Genomic DNA, 15,273 nt, shown 5'->3' with positions numbered 1-15,273 from the left:
GCCAGTAGTACCTCGAGTGAAAGAAATTTTAGTAAGGCAGGGATGGTACTGGCTCAGAAAAGAAGTTTTCTAGATTCTGATCATGTTAATGATATTATCATCATCCATAACAATAAGAGAACCAAATAAGCTAAATTTGAGGCACCGAAACAAAGGCAACTGACAACTGGTTTTCTGAGGTGTGTATGTAATCAAATATAATATTGAGGGGTGATAAGTAATGACTGCACAATTATGCAGTGGATATTACATACTTCATGCTAAGTAATGTAAATTATTGTATAACTATGGTACTAACAGGAGAACAGACTCAACTGCAGTGCAATATCTTCAGAAATGGGACTGCTGAATTAAGGTTTCAGATTAATTTGCAAAACTATATTGTACATCATTTGTTTTGACTATGTACACTTTCATTTAATTACATGAATTTGTAATTGTGTACTACGGTCATTTACATAGCTTGAGTAGAAGAAAATTGGTTGTGTATAAGAAACGACTTCTTCACTAAATAACAGATTAATTTCAACGTACTGTTTAGCAGGTGGATCAAATCCTCAGCTGCTGCTTTAAATCATTTTTCTTTTGGGTGCTACTGTACGACTGTCAGTACAACAGTCTTTGGTTGGTCAGTTAGTTAGTTAAATGTTTGATAAATCATTTGAATGTTTCTTTTATGGAAATGATGTGGAAAGAACATCTTTTTTCTCTGGCTACCACCTTTCCAATATACATTCATCAATGGAACAGAAGTTGTCCAGAAGAAGTGATTTTTAAGTTCAATTTAAAACTTACTTTGCTACCTGCTAGACATTTTATGTTATTGGGCAAGTGACCAAAGATATTTGTTGCTGCATACTGAACTCCTTTCTGAGCCACTGACAGCTTTAATAATGGGTAAGATCTTTTTCCTTCTAGTGTCCTTCTCAAACTGTGATGGGCTGTTTATGACGAATGTCATTAACAAATATATGTATTTGACAGCGCAGTTAAAATGCCAACCCCCTTGAAGATTATTGTGCCTACATGATTTCTGTGAGTGAACATCACATATTATTTTTACTGCTCTCTTTTGTGGAATCAATACTTTCTTTCTAAGTGACGAGTTACCTCAGAACATCATTCCATAACGCATTTCTCTTTGTTGAGTTCAAGCACTGTAATCTTGAGTTTCTTTCAGCTTTAGCAACAGGTGGATCTGGCTTTTTGTAGTTTTTCTTATGTCTGTTGCTGTGATTTGTATATTTTCAGTTAGAAAACACAGCATATAAAAATAAAATTGCAAGGCAGTGATGGTTAACAGAAGGGTATCAAATGATAACAAATGGTAATTACATACTGCAATTAATACATTAAGCACCTATGACCTGAAAAGTGGAACACTTCAAAAGGTGGTCGTTTTCATCAAGTGTTCCAAGTATGTATTTACAGAGCCTGCGAAAAACTGTATATTTTCAGTTAGAAAACACAGCATATAAAAATTAAATTGCAAGGCAGTGATGGTTAACAGAAGGGTGTCAAATGATAACAAATGGTAATTACGTACAGCGATTAATACATTAAGCACCTATGACCTGAAGAATGGAACACCTCAAAAGGTGGTCGTTTCCTTCAAGCGTTCCAAGCATGTATCTACAGAGGCTGCGAAAGACTGTTCGTAAGTCCAAAGCACTTACTTTCTCGAATATTCTACCTGTACAGCATTGTTGCAAAAGTGAAATATCTTTTATAGAACTAGGGCCTACAATAAAATAAAAATAAAACATAAAAGTTACACAATTAGTTTTGATAGAAAAGTTACAAAATTAACTCAAACAGATAATACGTTAACCACCTTTCCCTAGTTGATGGCAATCTTTAATACTAACTGAGGTCGTAATAAATACAATGAACCTTATTAAGTCATCGAAGAGTGAAGAAACAGTGGAGTAATGAACCTGTAGCTAAGTAAAGAGGAAGAAATAAACACAAGCATAAAGGCAATAAACTTCAAAACTAATTCCATGAAAGGAAATCTTGCATACGCGCAGTTACACACAAAATAGGAAACATTTGTAAAATGAAATGTCACTTTAAAAACAACCACAAGTACAAAACACACACACACAAAATTCAACATTAATATCTATGGCAGGCAGGAAAGTGGGTGGCTAGTTTTCCTTGCTATTGCAAGAAATGACTTCGTGTTAATGCTTAGCTTAAACCCCACGATAATCTTATCTTCATGCAGAAAATATTTTACAGTCATCATCTCTTGCTTTATGATAAGGTTTAACAATTTCCCTTGTCGCCATTACATGACAGTTTCTGAGTAACCAGAATGCCGCCACTGATAGCACTTTTACAGGAAACTTTGGCAGCTTTACATTTATAATTACGTGGACTGGATTTGTTCGAATGTCTGTTTAGGTTCATTTGACTAAAATTTGTCTTAAATCTCCCAAAATGCATTCATACATACCAGCACAACTGTGACATGTTACACACACATGTTCCTTATTAGTATACTTGTAACTCGGATTGCCACACACGGTATGACCCACGTTTGGAACAGCCCCATGCGACTGGCGGCACTGCAGGTGGCCAGCCAAGAGTGTCAGGTTGCATCATTATCAAGACTGCACTCCCGGAACATGATAATCTTGCAGGCAGCATTCTCACTGCTCAGTCCCGCTTACAAGAACAAGCGGGAATATGGCGACATCTGACGGCCTCTACTATGACTCAGCATCTCTACTGTATGGCAACAACTTTCCTTCTCATCGTATCATTACATTACATCCTGGATTTTCCATTGTTTTATTTAAATTTTAAGAAGTCTGACTTCAGAAGTCTAATTTCAGAAGCACCCCTCCCACTTCCTGGAAGGTCACTGTACCAGAACTACTACTTTTACAAATCAAGCACTGGCCTTAGGTAATAAGCTTGCTATATATGAACTGTTTTATTCCACAATCTGTCAGCTGGTGTCCAACTGTTATGTTTGATATATTTTAACATTTAATTTCCCATTCATAAATGTCTCAGTTTGCCATGAAAATTCATTATACCTATCTCACTGTCTTAATTTATTTTGAAGCACTCCAACATTCCATTCATATCCATCATTCCTCTATATTAACTATAATCTTCAACTTCTTGTTTATTTCCTTATCTGGTGTCACAAAAAATTCTGTGATGTGATAAGTTGTCTTTTTATTCACAGCATTGCAAAGCAAGGAAGAAGGAAGATTTTGGTTTAACATCCTATCAACAGGGTTAAAAAGACAAAGAAAAAGATCACATTGGAAGGAAATTGGCTATGTCCTTTATGAAGGATCAGTTCTAGCGCTGACTAGGCTCCCATACATTTATCACAATAAAGATGATTGTTGTTTTATAGGAACTAAACTTTGAGATCATCAGGACCTCTATCCTAAGAAAACTCAGCTCTTTTCAATCTCCGAGGTCTGTTTACTATGGCCTGTTGCTGTGGTAAATTACTGGAATAAGGTGATAAAAAGAATGGGAGGTGTCAGTTTATGGAGGCTAAAACAGAAATAGTTTGGGGAGGGAGGATAATCACTGCAGGGAGGTGGAAAACTCAAGGAACAGTGAATTAGTACTTCACAGGTGATAAGTATCACGTCATTTATTTCCGAGTCAGTTCCACAAATTCCCTTCTGATGGTTAATCTTAAACATTACTTTTGCACTGAAGGCTACCCAGTTAACTTTTCTGTTGAGTGGTGGTTAAGAAAAGAGAGAGAGGGATCAAAGCTGCACAGAGCATTAGGGCTGCTCCAATGGCAAAAGGAGTGGTGGCTGTACTACATATTATAATGTCTATGATGGAATACACCGTGTAGGCTATGTTGAATTGCATTGGAGGTCCAACTTTAAGTAGCCCTAGAGCAAGCTTTGCAATTAATTTTCCAGTCAATAGACCAGTTCTGGACTTGTTTGTAAGGCCACAGAGTGGGTTCTTAGTATTATGATACACCCTGCAATAACGAGGCTAGGAGGAAATTGTTCTACTAGACCAGCTATATGATGGAATGCTAGTTCCCTGTTTTGGGGATTGTAGATATGTATATTATACATACAGGTACCTGAAAGCCAACAACTGCTTGGGTGGTGCTTTACTAAGAGCCTTGTTTTCTTATTCATCACCAAGGCAGACAGGTAGGTCGTTAGCAATTAGAGACAAAATTAGTGTTCATGACAGCCATCAAAATTCCTTTGTAATAATGCCGTGGATGGAATTTTAGTATAATCTTCTGACAACAGTACGAAGAGAGGAAGAGCACAACCTGCAATAGGGATCAGTTTGTCTTGTCTTTCAATGGTATCTTTTAAGGTATGTAATCTCTTTTTCAATGCATCAAATGTAACATTACACACACTTTGAAATGACACTAACTTCTCATTAAATTCAGACTCTATATTGGTACACTTGTCCTCAATATCAAATTCTAATTTCTTGGTCAACCTCTGAAATTGATCATTCTGCTTTTTGTTAAAGTCTGTAAACATTTGATTCATCTGTACAGTTAAAGAATTACTTAATTCATTCATTAAATGTACTTGTAAATTTTCCACTTTATCATTTAACTTCTCAAATTTAGAATTTAAAGCTTCACCCTGTGCTTCTAGTTTCTTAAAAGCTTCACTCTGTGCTTCTATTGAACAGTTGAAATCACACTCTGTGCTTCTAACTTTAAATGAAAAGTAGTACTTACTTCATTTCTCAAAGAGTCAATCTGAGGAGTGGCGGCTACACTTTGCCCACCTATTTTTTCACTTAACGAAGAATTCTGAGCATCTAATTTGGTATTTAACTTAGTATTCACTGAGTCTAACTTCAGATTCAGTCCCTTAATTAAATTTGCTACTTCAGCCCAGTCTGGCATGAACTTAGTCACTGTCATCGTCATAGCTGGTTCTACAGTTTCTGTAGGTTGTTGTTCCTTCTCCATAGTCCTAATTTTCTCTGATCTTGTGATCATTAAAAAAATCACCTCTGTGAATAATGACCACCCTAATTTACATTCACATAGTTATTATCTTGAGCTCACCCGGCATAGGTTTGTAGGCTGCGTCGGTGAGGTATAGAAACGGCACCAGTGAAACACACGGGCACCGGCAGCATCATATGTTGCTTGCAGCATTGGTGGGCATGAAGTCAGCAACTCAAACAGCAACCAGCAATGATGGTGGGTTACTGTGACTACGTCAGCTGGTTACTGTGTGTGTGAGGATTGCTTCCTCCCCACAACCAAATCTTCTTAATCGAACCTTGCAGACCAATTTTTTCGTCTCATTATTATATGTTGCTATGGCAACTCTCTACTTTTGGTCATCTCAATCTTCTTAAAAAAAAAAAATTCCTCCTTTTCATATCCTGCTCACTTTGGTCACCATGTTCTGGCGGTTTTAACATGAGGATTTACTTTAGCAGTAAACTGATCAATTACACAACAGCTATTGTACACTTCAAGTGGACAAAAGCAACTATACACACTGAAATTCTCTCAATCCTTTGACACATGAATATTGACATTTAGTAAGTTCCCATATGTCTTCTTAATGCTGGAAACAATAAATTACTTTTTAAATAAATACAGTTTCAAAATTATCTCCAGATTTCACAAGACAACTGTCTGGAACTTACGAAAGTAAGAGAATGAATAAGTAATTGTCTTTTCCGTTCTTTCAACAACATTCAAATGTTCACACAATAATGTCTGACGTTACACAGAGTACGGCGTGTTTATTCTTTGAGTTGGGCATATAACTTCTTAGGCAGGCTCGACGTCTACCTGCTCGCACCGGTCATCCATCCAATACATGTCTGTCCTGCACACACATAATTGTGGTGCTGTAGACACAGTTCTACTTTACCACACTCATCTCTAAAATAACATGTGTTCAAGATGGTGGAAATACGAGGGTCTCTAGAATTTACCCCAAAATTCTCGTGGCACTACAATATGTCCCCAAGCTTATAAGAAGATTGATGCATCTCTGACTAAGCAGCATTTAACATACTGATCAAAAGGATGAACCTCATCTCTTCTAAGGCCACAACTTCACAAAAGTTTTTCAATGTGTTCAGTGAAGAAAATGGCTTTGTCAAAAAGAATTCTTCTTTGATCACACCAGATACTGGGAAGATTGCTTTTCTTCACCTGTTATCTGTCAACAAGGACAGGATCACCACAGGGACATAATTATCTATATCAAAACTTTTCTGCCTTCTCCTTGCACATATTTCAGCGCTGCCACCACTCTGTGCAAGTCTGAACCACTTTATTCCAGGTCATCTGGTTTGATGTAACTTACTCTTGTCAGAGGCTCTCCCCATCATCGATACCCCATCAAAATAATATCTACTTAACATACTAGCTGTTGAAGAGGACCACATATTATTTAAGTGAAAGTTGGGGGTTTGATGTATGATCTCAGGAATTCTTTGAAGATGCTTAATTGAACAGTCAGATTCAGAGACAAAATATCTTACAAATTAATTTTACTTAACTACAGACCTGGATGAATTTCAAATTCTGCAGCATTTGGTGGTGGAGATGACATTTTCTTGCCAATGTGAATGAGTGTGTCTTCTTTGACACCTGTAGGAGATACTCTCATTGGATCTTTGCCCTCAAAGAACCCAGACCATGGAGAATCAAGCCAGTCCTTAAACTTGATGTGAGTCTCCTTTCTTGCATTTTCCAATGCTTCCTCACATATTTTTTCATACTTGTCATGAACATCCTGAAAGTAGGATTTACCACATTCCAAGTAAATACAACAAAACTAGGTTTATTTTTCAAAGCTACTGGTTATCACATGCTGGATCTTCATTATGTAATTTCACTACTACATTTGTGTAGCAACTCAGTACACATGTTATAAGCAACTTACAAATATAAATTACAAATATAGTGAGAGGAAAATCAACACTGAAATGTTAGCAATAAATGAGATTGTAGACCTTTCAAATTAGACATGGAAAGGGCAGTCAACACAACACAGATTTAAAATGATTATCAATTGTTGCATATCACTGGTATATGACTTGGATCATTTCATACACAGCTGCAAAATTTACAGCAGAGAAGAATGACTGAGATTTAATAACTCACTGATGACAATCATTAGAAATAAAGTACAAGCTTGTATTGTAAAAATATGACTGGATGGGGATTTGAGCCTCTCTCATCCAAAATGAGAGTCTGGTGGCCTATCCACAAGAGCACATCTCTTTGAGACCTTTTACAGAGAGTATTGAAGCTGTCAAGGGTAGTGATACGAGTCTCACAATTTCTTATTCTCAGACTTCAATCTCTCTAACATCATCTTGGCCCTTATTGTCACTGGGGCACAGATGATGGGTGTAAGAAACAATACAGTATTCAAGGTACCTTTCCTAAAACTGCACTGCAAGTTTAGATGAATTCACAAGGAGACTGGAATGTAATTTTATCCAGAGTCTGCTGTACTCACCATCTCATTCAGCATTCTCTTATGTTAAAGTATATTTATTTCATAGTCACCTGCATTCTGCACTTTGTTTCAGCTTTTGTGTGCAGCTCTTATTAGATTTCCAACACATATACCTTATGCTCTCCCTTCCAATATCCGTTAGTTTTTATACATATTGTATTTTTCCACATCTCCTTGAATTCTCACCATAAACCCGAGACATTAGGTTAATTCCTGCTTGTTGCTATTAGCATTTCACTCACCTGGCAGTATTATAACTAATACAGTTTAGAGAAAACACCTACCTTGACCTCTTCTGCTGTAACAACACCTTCATTTATTAGTTTATTTGCATATTTATCCAACACTGGTTTTGTTTTCTTGATCTTCTGGTACATTAGAGGTTGAGTGAACATTGGTTCATCAGCTTCATTGTGACCATTACGTCGGTAGCACACCTATCGCAGAAATGGTAGAACCACACAAGCCCAATAAACAGTTTGATAGAATTAAGGTATTACTAAGACAGAAGTAAAACAAGATTAATGGAATGCAGTCAAATTAAATCAGATAGTAATGAGGGAATTAGCAAATGAGAAACTAAAAGTAGTAGGAGAGTTTTCCTACTTGGGCAACAAAATAAATGATGATGGTTGAAGCAGAGAGGACATAAAATGCAGACTGGCAATAACAAGAAAATATTTTCTTAAGAGGAGACATTTGTTAAAATTTAATATAGATTTAAATGTCAGGATGTCTTTTCTGAAGGTATTTGTCTAAAATGTAGCCTTGCTTGGAAGTGAAATCTGAACAACAAACAGCTCACACAAAAAGAAAATAGAAGCTTCTAAAATGTGATGCTACAGAAGTTTAGATGAGAAGATCAAACAACTAATGAGGAGGTATTGGACTGGATTGGGGAAGAAAAAAATTTATGGTGCAGTTTGACTTAAAGAAGGGATTGGTTAATGGGACACATCCTGAGGCATAAAGAGTTCATCTTTTTGGTAATTTTTTTCTCTTTTATAAAAAGGCCAATAAGCAGGTTCAAATGAATGCAAGTTGTGATTATGACACAAAATAATTAAGGACATTAGCTTCCAGAGGGCAATGACTTGTCTCAATGGGGCGAATTGACAATTTGTGCTGGACTGGAATTTGAATCTGGGTCTCACAATTACTAGACAGATGCACTGACCACTACAACATCTGGACACACTGCAACTGCACGGACATATCTGAAAGAACAGACATAACATATAAAAGTTGCAGTAGTTACACAGAGATGAAGAGGCTTTCACTGGATAGACTATGGAATGCAGCATGCTTAATTCAAGTATTTAACAAGCTATAGCTAACTGTCATTACCTTATTATCATGACTGCACCTTAGGTGTACCTGTATTTATCAACTTTTCTGTCTGGCATTCTTATTATTGTAGATATAATTTCTCCAACCCTGAACATTGTGGGGAAATTGTTTTCACTTAAAGTTAAATATTTCAGGAGGTATCATGACTTGAAGACAACAAATTCATTATGATGCTCATGTGTCGAAACCAACAGCCTAGTCAGTTTTTCTGACCAATTGTTTCCGATTCAGAGAAAGTAATTGTTTTATCTTAAATATCCATATTTCAAAAGTTGTTAATGAGAGATGATTTCAAAACACCACCATTCTTATACCCCGTCATGTTTCTAAAATCTGTTTTGATAATACTGAAACCCAAAATTTTATGAACATAGATATGTTCTTAGATGTCCCTTATTTTGGATTTCAAGGTAAATAGTTGAAATGTAAACATCTCTGAAATAATTTTACATGGCAACTCAATTGGAAGCCAGGAAAAGTTTCTCGTGCATTAGTTAATGATATTAAAAAAGTAGCATCTTGTGTTTTTGTAGAACACAAAAGATATAAATAGTCTGAGACGTGAAATCATTAGTTTTAAACATCCACACCACTATGATATTTTCTCTTTCATATTATTAATTGATATATCATTTTCTTGTAATTGACAAAAAACCATGAAGTTATGAGTTGCTACTAAAGGGTAGTCATAAACAGCTGGAATTGAGAGCAGGCAACAGGCATTCACAAAGTGTATTCATGAGAACTACATCTATCTCTATACTCTACAAACCATCATGAGATGCACAGCAGAGGGTACATCCCACTGCACCAGTTATTAGCGTTTCTTCTTATTTAATTTACATATGAAGTGCAGGAAGAATGATTGTTTGAATGCCTCTGTGCATGCAGTAATTATTCCAGTCTTATCTTCCCGGTCCCTATGTGAGTGATAAATAGGGGAGTGTAGTATAGTCCTGGAATCATCATTTAAAGCCAGTTCTTGAAACTTTGTTAACAGAATTTCTCAGGACAGTTTATGTCTATCTTCAGGAGTCTTCCTGTCCAGTTCCTTCAGTATCTCTGACATCTCCCACAGATCAAACAAACCTGTGACCATCCGTGCTGCCCTTCTCTGTATATGTTCAATATCCCCCGTTATTCCTATCTCGTACGGTTCCCCCACACTTGATCAATATTCTAAAACCAGTTGCACATTTGATTTGTAAGCAATCTCTTTTGTAGGCTGGCTGTACTTCCCCAGTAATCTACCAAAAAACAAGGTCTACAACCTGCTTTACCCACAATAGAGACTATGTGATCATTCCATTTCATATGCCCACAATGTGTTACACCCAGATATTTGTATAAGCTGGCTAATTCCAGCAGTGACTCATTGCTATCATAGTCATAGGATATTACCATTTTCATTTTGTGAAACGCACAATTTTAGATTTCTGAACATTTATAGCAAGTTGCCAATCTTTGCACCACTTTGAAATCTTATCAACATCCGATAATATTTATGCAGTTTCTTTCAGATAGTATTTCATTATAAGTCACTGCATCACCAGCAAAAAATCTGAGGTTACTATTAATATTAACATGGGCAAGGCCAATTATAAGGGTGAACTTTTATGTGAACATTGTAAAGTGTATTGCGTAGAGATATTACAGAAGTTATTGATGGCTGTGTTAATGTAAAGACAACAGTGGGTGAGAATTAAATACTTTCCAGCATTATTTTATGTGCATGTATCAACCAGGGAACAATTACCATATTTGGCTAGTCAATATTATATATGTTGTGGGAATAAACTGCAAATAAATAGCAATGTTGTATGTCAGAGTTTTCAATTGACATACCTACAATCCCATACCCCACTGCCCCACCACTGTTGAGATTTCAGATTTTCAGTCTAGATCACATAAGAAACAAATTGACCATCCACTTGCTCTGGCAGGCAACCCTCAACAGGGAGCAGTCACCAGACAGTGACAGCCATCACACCCTTACCTCTGGCACTAATGACTAGATGGCACTTCATTCAAGACATTCGCAGCAACCTTGCTCCAACACAAATAGCTCCAAATTGCTTGCCAGTATCTGGCATCTGTGAAGGACAGTTGTGTCTGAGATAGACTCATTAGTGGATCGAGTTCTCATACCAAGTGATCACAAGTACATCAACTGTGGAGCAAGCAGACAGGAAAGCCCTGGATTAAGAATGTTCAGTTTTGTTGACACAGATAAAGAATTACAGAAGTGGAGTTTGAATTCAGGTGATGAATCCATTATGGGTAGAATCCTAAGCAGTCTATCCTCCCAAAATGTTGTTGGTCTTAGACGTCAATACGAGTATAATGCAGCAATTGCACTTCCTGTACAGAAACCATATGATATTTTTAAATGAAATCATTGCTCCCACTTGACTAAGTTTTCATTATTTATTTAGCTCACTGTCATGATTTCAGCTATAGAGCCATTTTCAAGTGTGAGATGAAAACTGAAAACAATAAAACATTTGGGTAACATTTGATAAACACAATTTAAGGAACATTACTTCAGTCTTCACTTTGCACTTGCAAATGGCTCTATAGACGAAATAACAATCGTGAAATAAACAATAAAAACTTACATTCAAATGTTACCAATTATTTCATTTAAAAAATATGACCAAGGTTGCCAACCAAGGAGTAATCACATATATCATATCATGTCACATTTCCCTGTTCTAAAGCCTGCTGTGTACTAAAGCAAATGGAAGTGAACATGAGAGAAGGAGTGTAAAGCCTCATTTACACTGCAGCAAATGGAAGGAAACAAGCAAATATGCATTCACAGACAATTCACCAGAATTCATTTGTATCTGGCAACAAGCATTCACATTGGTGGGATTGGAGGTGAACATGAGAAAATGAACATAGCATGCCAATCCCATAAAGGTTTCACTTGACAACACAATTTATAGCTGTGATGTAAATCTTTGTTATTGAGATAGCGTCATTTTGTGCAATGCTTTTAACAAATCAAGAAAAGCCGAGTGTGAAAATAAGTATGTAGGTGTCTGAATTTGTATGTAAGCATGAAACGCAAGGAGGTAATGCATTCAACAGTGAATTGCACCCCCAGCATTCTTTAGTATTATTAAAAAACTTTACGCATGTGTCTGTTGATGCCTTCACTGGCTCCTCATTACCAATGAGGAGAAAATTAAAAAGCTGCTGTTTGTTCACACTCACCCACAGTTTACACCAGGGAGAATTCCCATTTGCTTGTGTTCACTCTGGTGTAAACCAGGTTTAAGAGAGCAATTCATTAGTGCTCTCTGCCATTTGTTTCAATTATCAGCTGCCTTTTCCACAAGCATTTTAATGTTTTTGAATGGAAAGGAACACAACAGAACAAGCATTTAATCAAACACTTCCAAAAATTGAGATTATGCATTTGGTACTAAATTGTTTCTCATTGCACTAAAGGATAAAAAACATTACAGACAGGATTTGTTTCACTTATGAAGCAAATAATGTTACATACTAGAAAAGATTAGGAATCATGTGACTAAACTATTGCAGAAAAATCAGACATGGTTGACAGCAAATGGACTATGGGCCAAACACATCCAAATGTCATTTTCTCACACCTGCCTACCAATTACATGTGAGGGAATACAGTTTTCACAGGTGTTCCTTTGCTCAATGTTAACTAGGCTTAAAATACCCTTGCAGTAAAGACAACATTCACAGAATTCAAAGACTGAAATGTAATGCAGAATAATCTCTTAAATGTGATCAGTAACCTAAGTGTGGTCAAGTATTAACACATTACTCATGAAAGACATTATTTCAGTATAAATTGATGAAGAGTTTGCTATTAATGATGTCCCACAGATATTCAAAAGCATACGGGACAATCTGCTTCATGGCAACTTCACTTTCAACAGTGCTTTTGTTTCATTTGAAGAGTGAAAGACATAAGACAATGATAAGAAGAACAAATAAATGCAAACGATGTTAAACCACACTGACAGTCATTTGCAAGAAAATTCATTTCAGAAAATGAATGTGAAAATGGCAGTCCTGGTCCTCAATCACTCTGTTATGTGGCTTTCAGATCATATCAATTTGATGTTTTGAATAGCAGGGCAGCATTTTCCTGTAACTCATACAGATGAGCATTACCAGACCACACAACTTGGAGCACAACGACTGTGTAAACTATGAGAATGCATGAATCTAGCAGTTTAGTAGAAAGCTTAAAGCTTTTATTGCAATACAGTCACCATTCAAATGTTAACTTGTAAGAACTGTTTGTAAGTGTACTTTTAATTAATTTCATGTTTTTTTCCACAGATAACTGTAAGGAGTATCACTGCAGTAGAAACAAATTTTGTTTGTAAAATTACAAGAGCTAATCTGCATTTACCAATTGAAAACCTGAGAAAAATTGCTCAGGAGAAACCACAGTCAATCTTCAGCTACATTCTTCTGCAGAATGAATGCAACACTCAGCCTGAGCTGAGTTCTGCTAATCAACTACAAACATACCCTCATGAGACTGCACCAAAGAAATTGCAATGTCAGTTCCTTGACACATATAGGTCAATGAGCATTGTAGCATCACCTACAATATCTGTCACCTGGTTGACACAAGCACTCAGGTGATTAGTTTTTGGTGATATGCAGGCATTTAAGCTGCCTCACTGTCATATTAGTAGATTGGGGATGGGATTAATAAAGTCTATGGGAACTTACCCTGTTGAACTAATGATCAATGGAAAAAAAATATGAGCTTGAGATAGAAGCAGTGAAGAAATGTGGACAGGATTTTCATGTCATCTCAGGTAGCTATTTTCTGCACCATTTTCAGGGTGCTGATGATCAATCGTGAACTGTTGAACTCCATGAAGTAATTCATCATTTGAAAACACACGACAGGAGCAAGGTACCCTGAGGAAATGCCCTATTCACTGAGATTCTAGTGAACCTTAGATCTGTGTGCTAAAAGCCAATGCCCCTGTAACCATGTGTGGGGGTAGGATGACAGTCAAAATACGAGAGCCTAACAGAACTATCTTTCTGATTGACCCGCTCAACCAGAATGAAGTCTTATCAATTTCAGGTTCATGTGAATCATTGCCTCTGTAAACCTGAGACTGAATAGTAAACTATGTGCCCCAGCTTGCACAGATAATTTCAGTACGAGAGATGATGTACCATGCGAGACTGTACTGGGCAGAATACAGATGATAGTTAATGATGAACTACCTTTGACAGGAGGAAAACAAATTCAAAAGAGCAGGAAACAGAAGTCATTTCCCCATGAGAGAAGTTTACAGTCATGCAACCCATTAGAAATCACTTACTGGAGAAATTGACACACCTGCCAGTATCTGATCAAAGCCTTATCCAGTACTAGAAGAGTTTCCTGACCACAGGCCTAACATACTGCAAAATTGCAACTTGGAGCATTAGACAGGTAGTGCAAAAACCCTATTAACCCATAGCATTTGCATTTAGTTGTAGAAGAGTATTCAGCAACAGCTCAATAGTGGAATTATTTAACTTTTCTCAAATCTATGGGCTTCACCTATAGCAATTGTGGCCAAGAAGTCTTAATGGTGAAAAATCCTGCTGCTTACACATTGATATGTGAATGGTGAATGAAGTCACAATATCTGACACATACCCACTGCCTCGTATAGGTGAAACCCAGGATATGTCACAGAACTGCAGATATGCAGGTTGGGGCAAAAGCCATCGCAACTTTTTTTTGTTCTTGCCGATATGTTAGTGGATTGCAACCTGGTATTTGTTGCATGGGCGTTATGCAGGCATATTATGTATTCACAACAACAGATGGCACTGTGATTGCTGACAGTAGCACAGAGAGCATTGTGAAATCAGATGTGTGGTGAGTGTTGTGTGAGATGGAAGTAACTTGTGTTGAGCAATGTTCATACAGCAAAACAGCCTTTCACTGAGGGAGAAATGCGAGATAATGTCACAGTGAATTGGTGGAAGACCTTGGGAATAATGCCTTCCCATACCATGCAGTGGAATGGTGGGTACAAATGTTTCAGCAAGGACATGTGGCAACCAGTGATCAGCAATGCTCTTGACGACCTCTCATTGGCTGGATTGAAGTGGTGTGACTTGGGTTTTCAGTTCGCAGTGATAAACAGAGAAACTTCACACGGTAAGGACAGAAAAGTTTCAGTTAGTGTGCAGGGCTGTATTCTACCAGTCTTCAGACAGAGAACAACAACAACAACAACAAATACAAATACCCTACATGTAGTGAACTGATTACAACTGTTCAGAAATTAGTGTTAGAAGTTCAAACATTCTTCTTCTTCTTCTTCGCCTTTTCCTGTCTGTCTATGGGATCAATGTTGTTTTATGGGCTATGGTAATGATAGTGACACTGTGTGGCCAGACACCATTCCTGGCACCA

At 37.0% G+C, this 15,273-nt stretch overlaps 1 protein-coding gene across 1 annotated transcript in view; it reads right to left on the bottom strand.

Annotated features, from left to right (window-relative positions):
- LOC124711735 (2-oxoglutarate dehydrogenase, mitochondrial-like) overlaps positions 1-15,273 on the bottom strand; it is a 178,774-nt gene that overhangs the window by 64,518 nt on the left and 98,983 nt on the right. Inside the window, exons 9-10 of the mRNA XM_047241947.1 lie at positions 7,772-7,924; positions 6,527-6,755 (exon numbers count right to left, since the gene is read on the bottom strand). Of these exons, the coding sequence (XP_047097903.1) occupies positions 6,527-6,755; positions 7,772-7,924 (382 nt within the window). The remainder of the gene's footprint in view (positions 1-6,526; positions 6,756-7,771; positions 7,925-15,273) is intronic.

Source organism: Schistocerca piceifrons, chromosome 8 (genome assembly GCF_021461385.2).
Source record: "Schistocerca piceifrons isolate TAMUIC-IGC-003096 chromosome 8, iqSchPice1.1, whole genome shotgun sequence".
NCBI classification, from domain to species: Eukaryota; Metazoa; Arthropoda; class Insecta; order Orthoptera; family Acrididae; genus Schistocerca; species Schistocerca piceifrons.
Note: the sequence above shows the minus strand (reverse complement) of the source record. Positions and strands in the feature narration are given on the sequence as shown.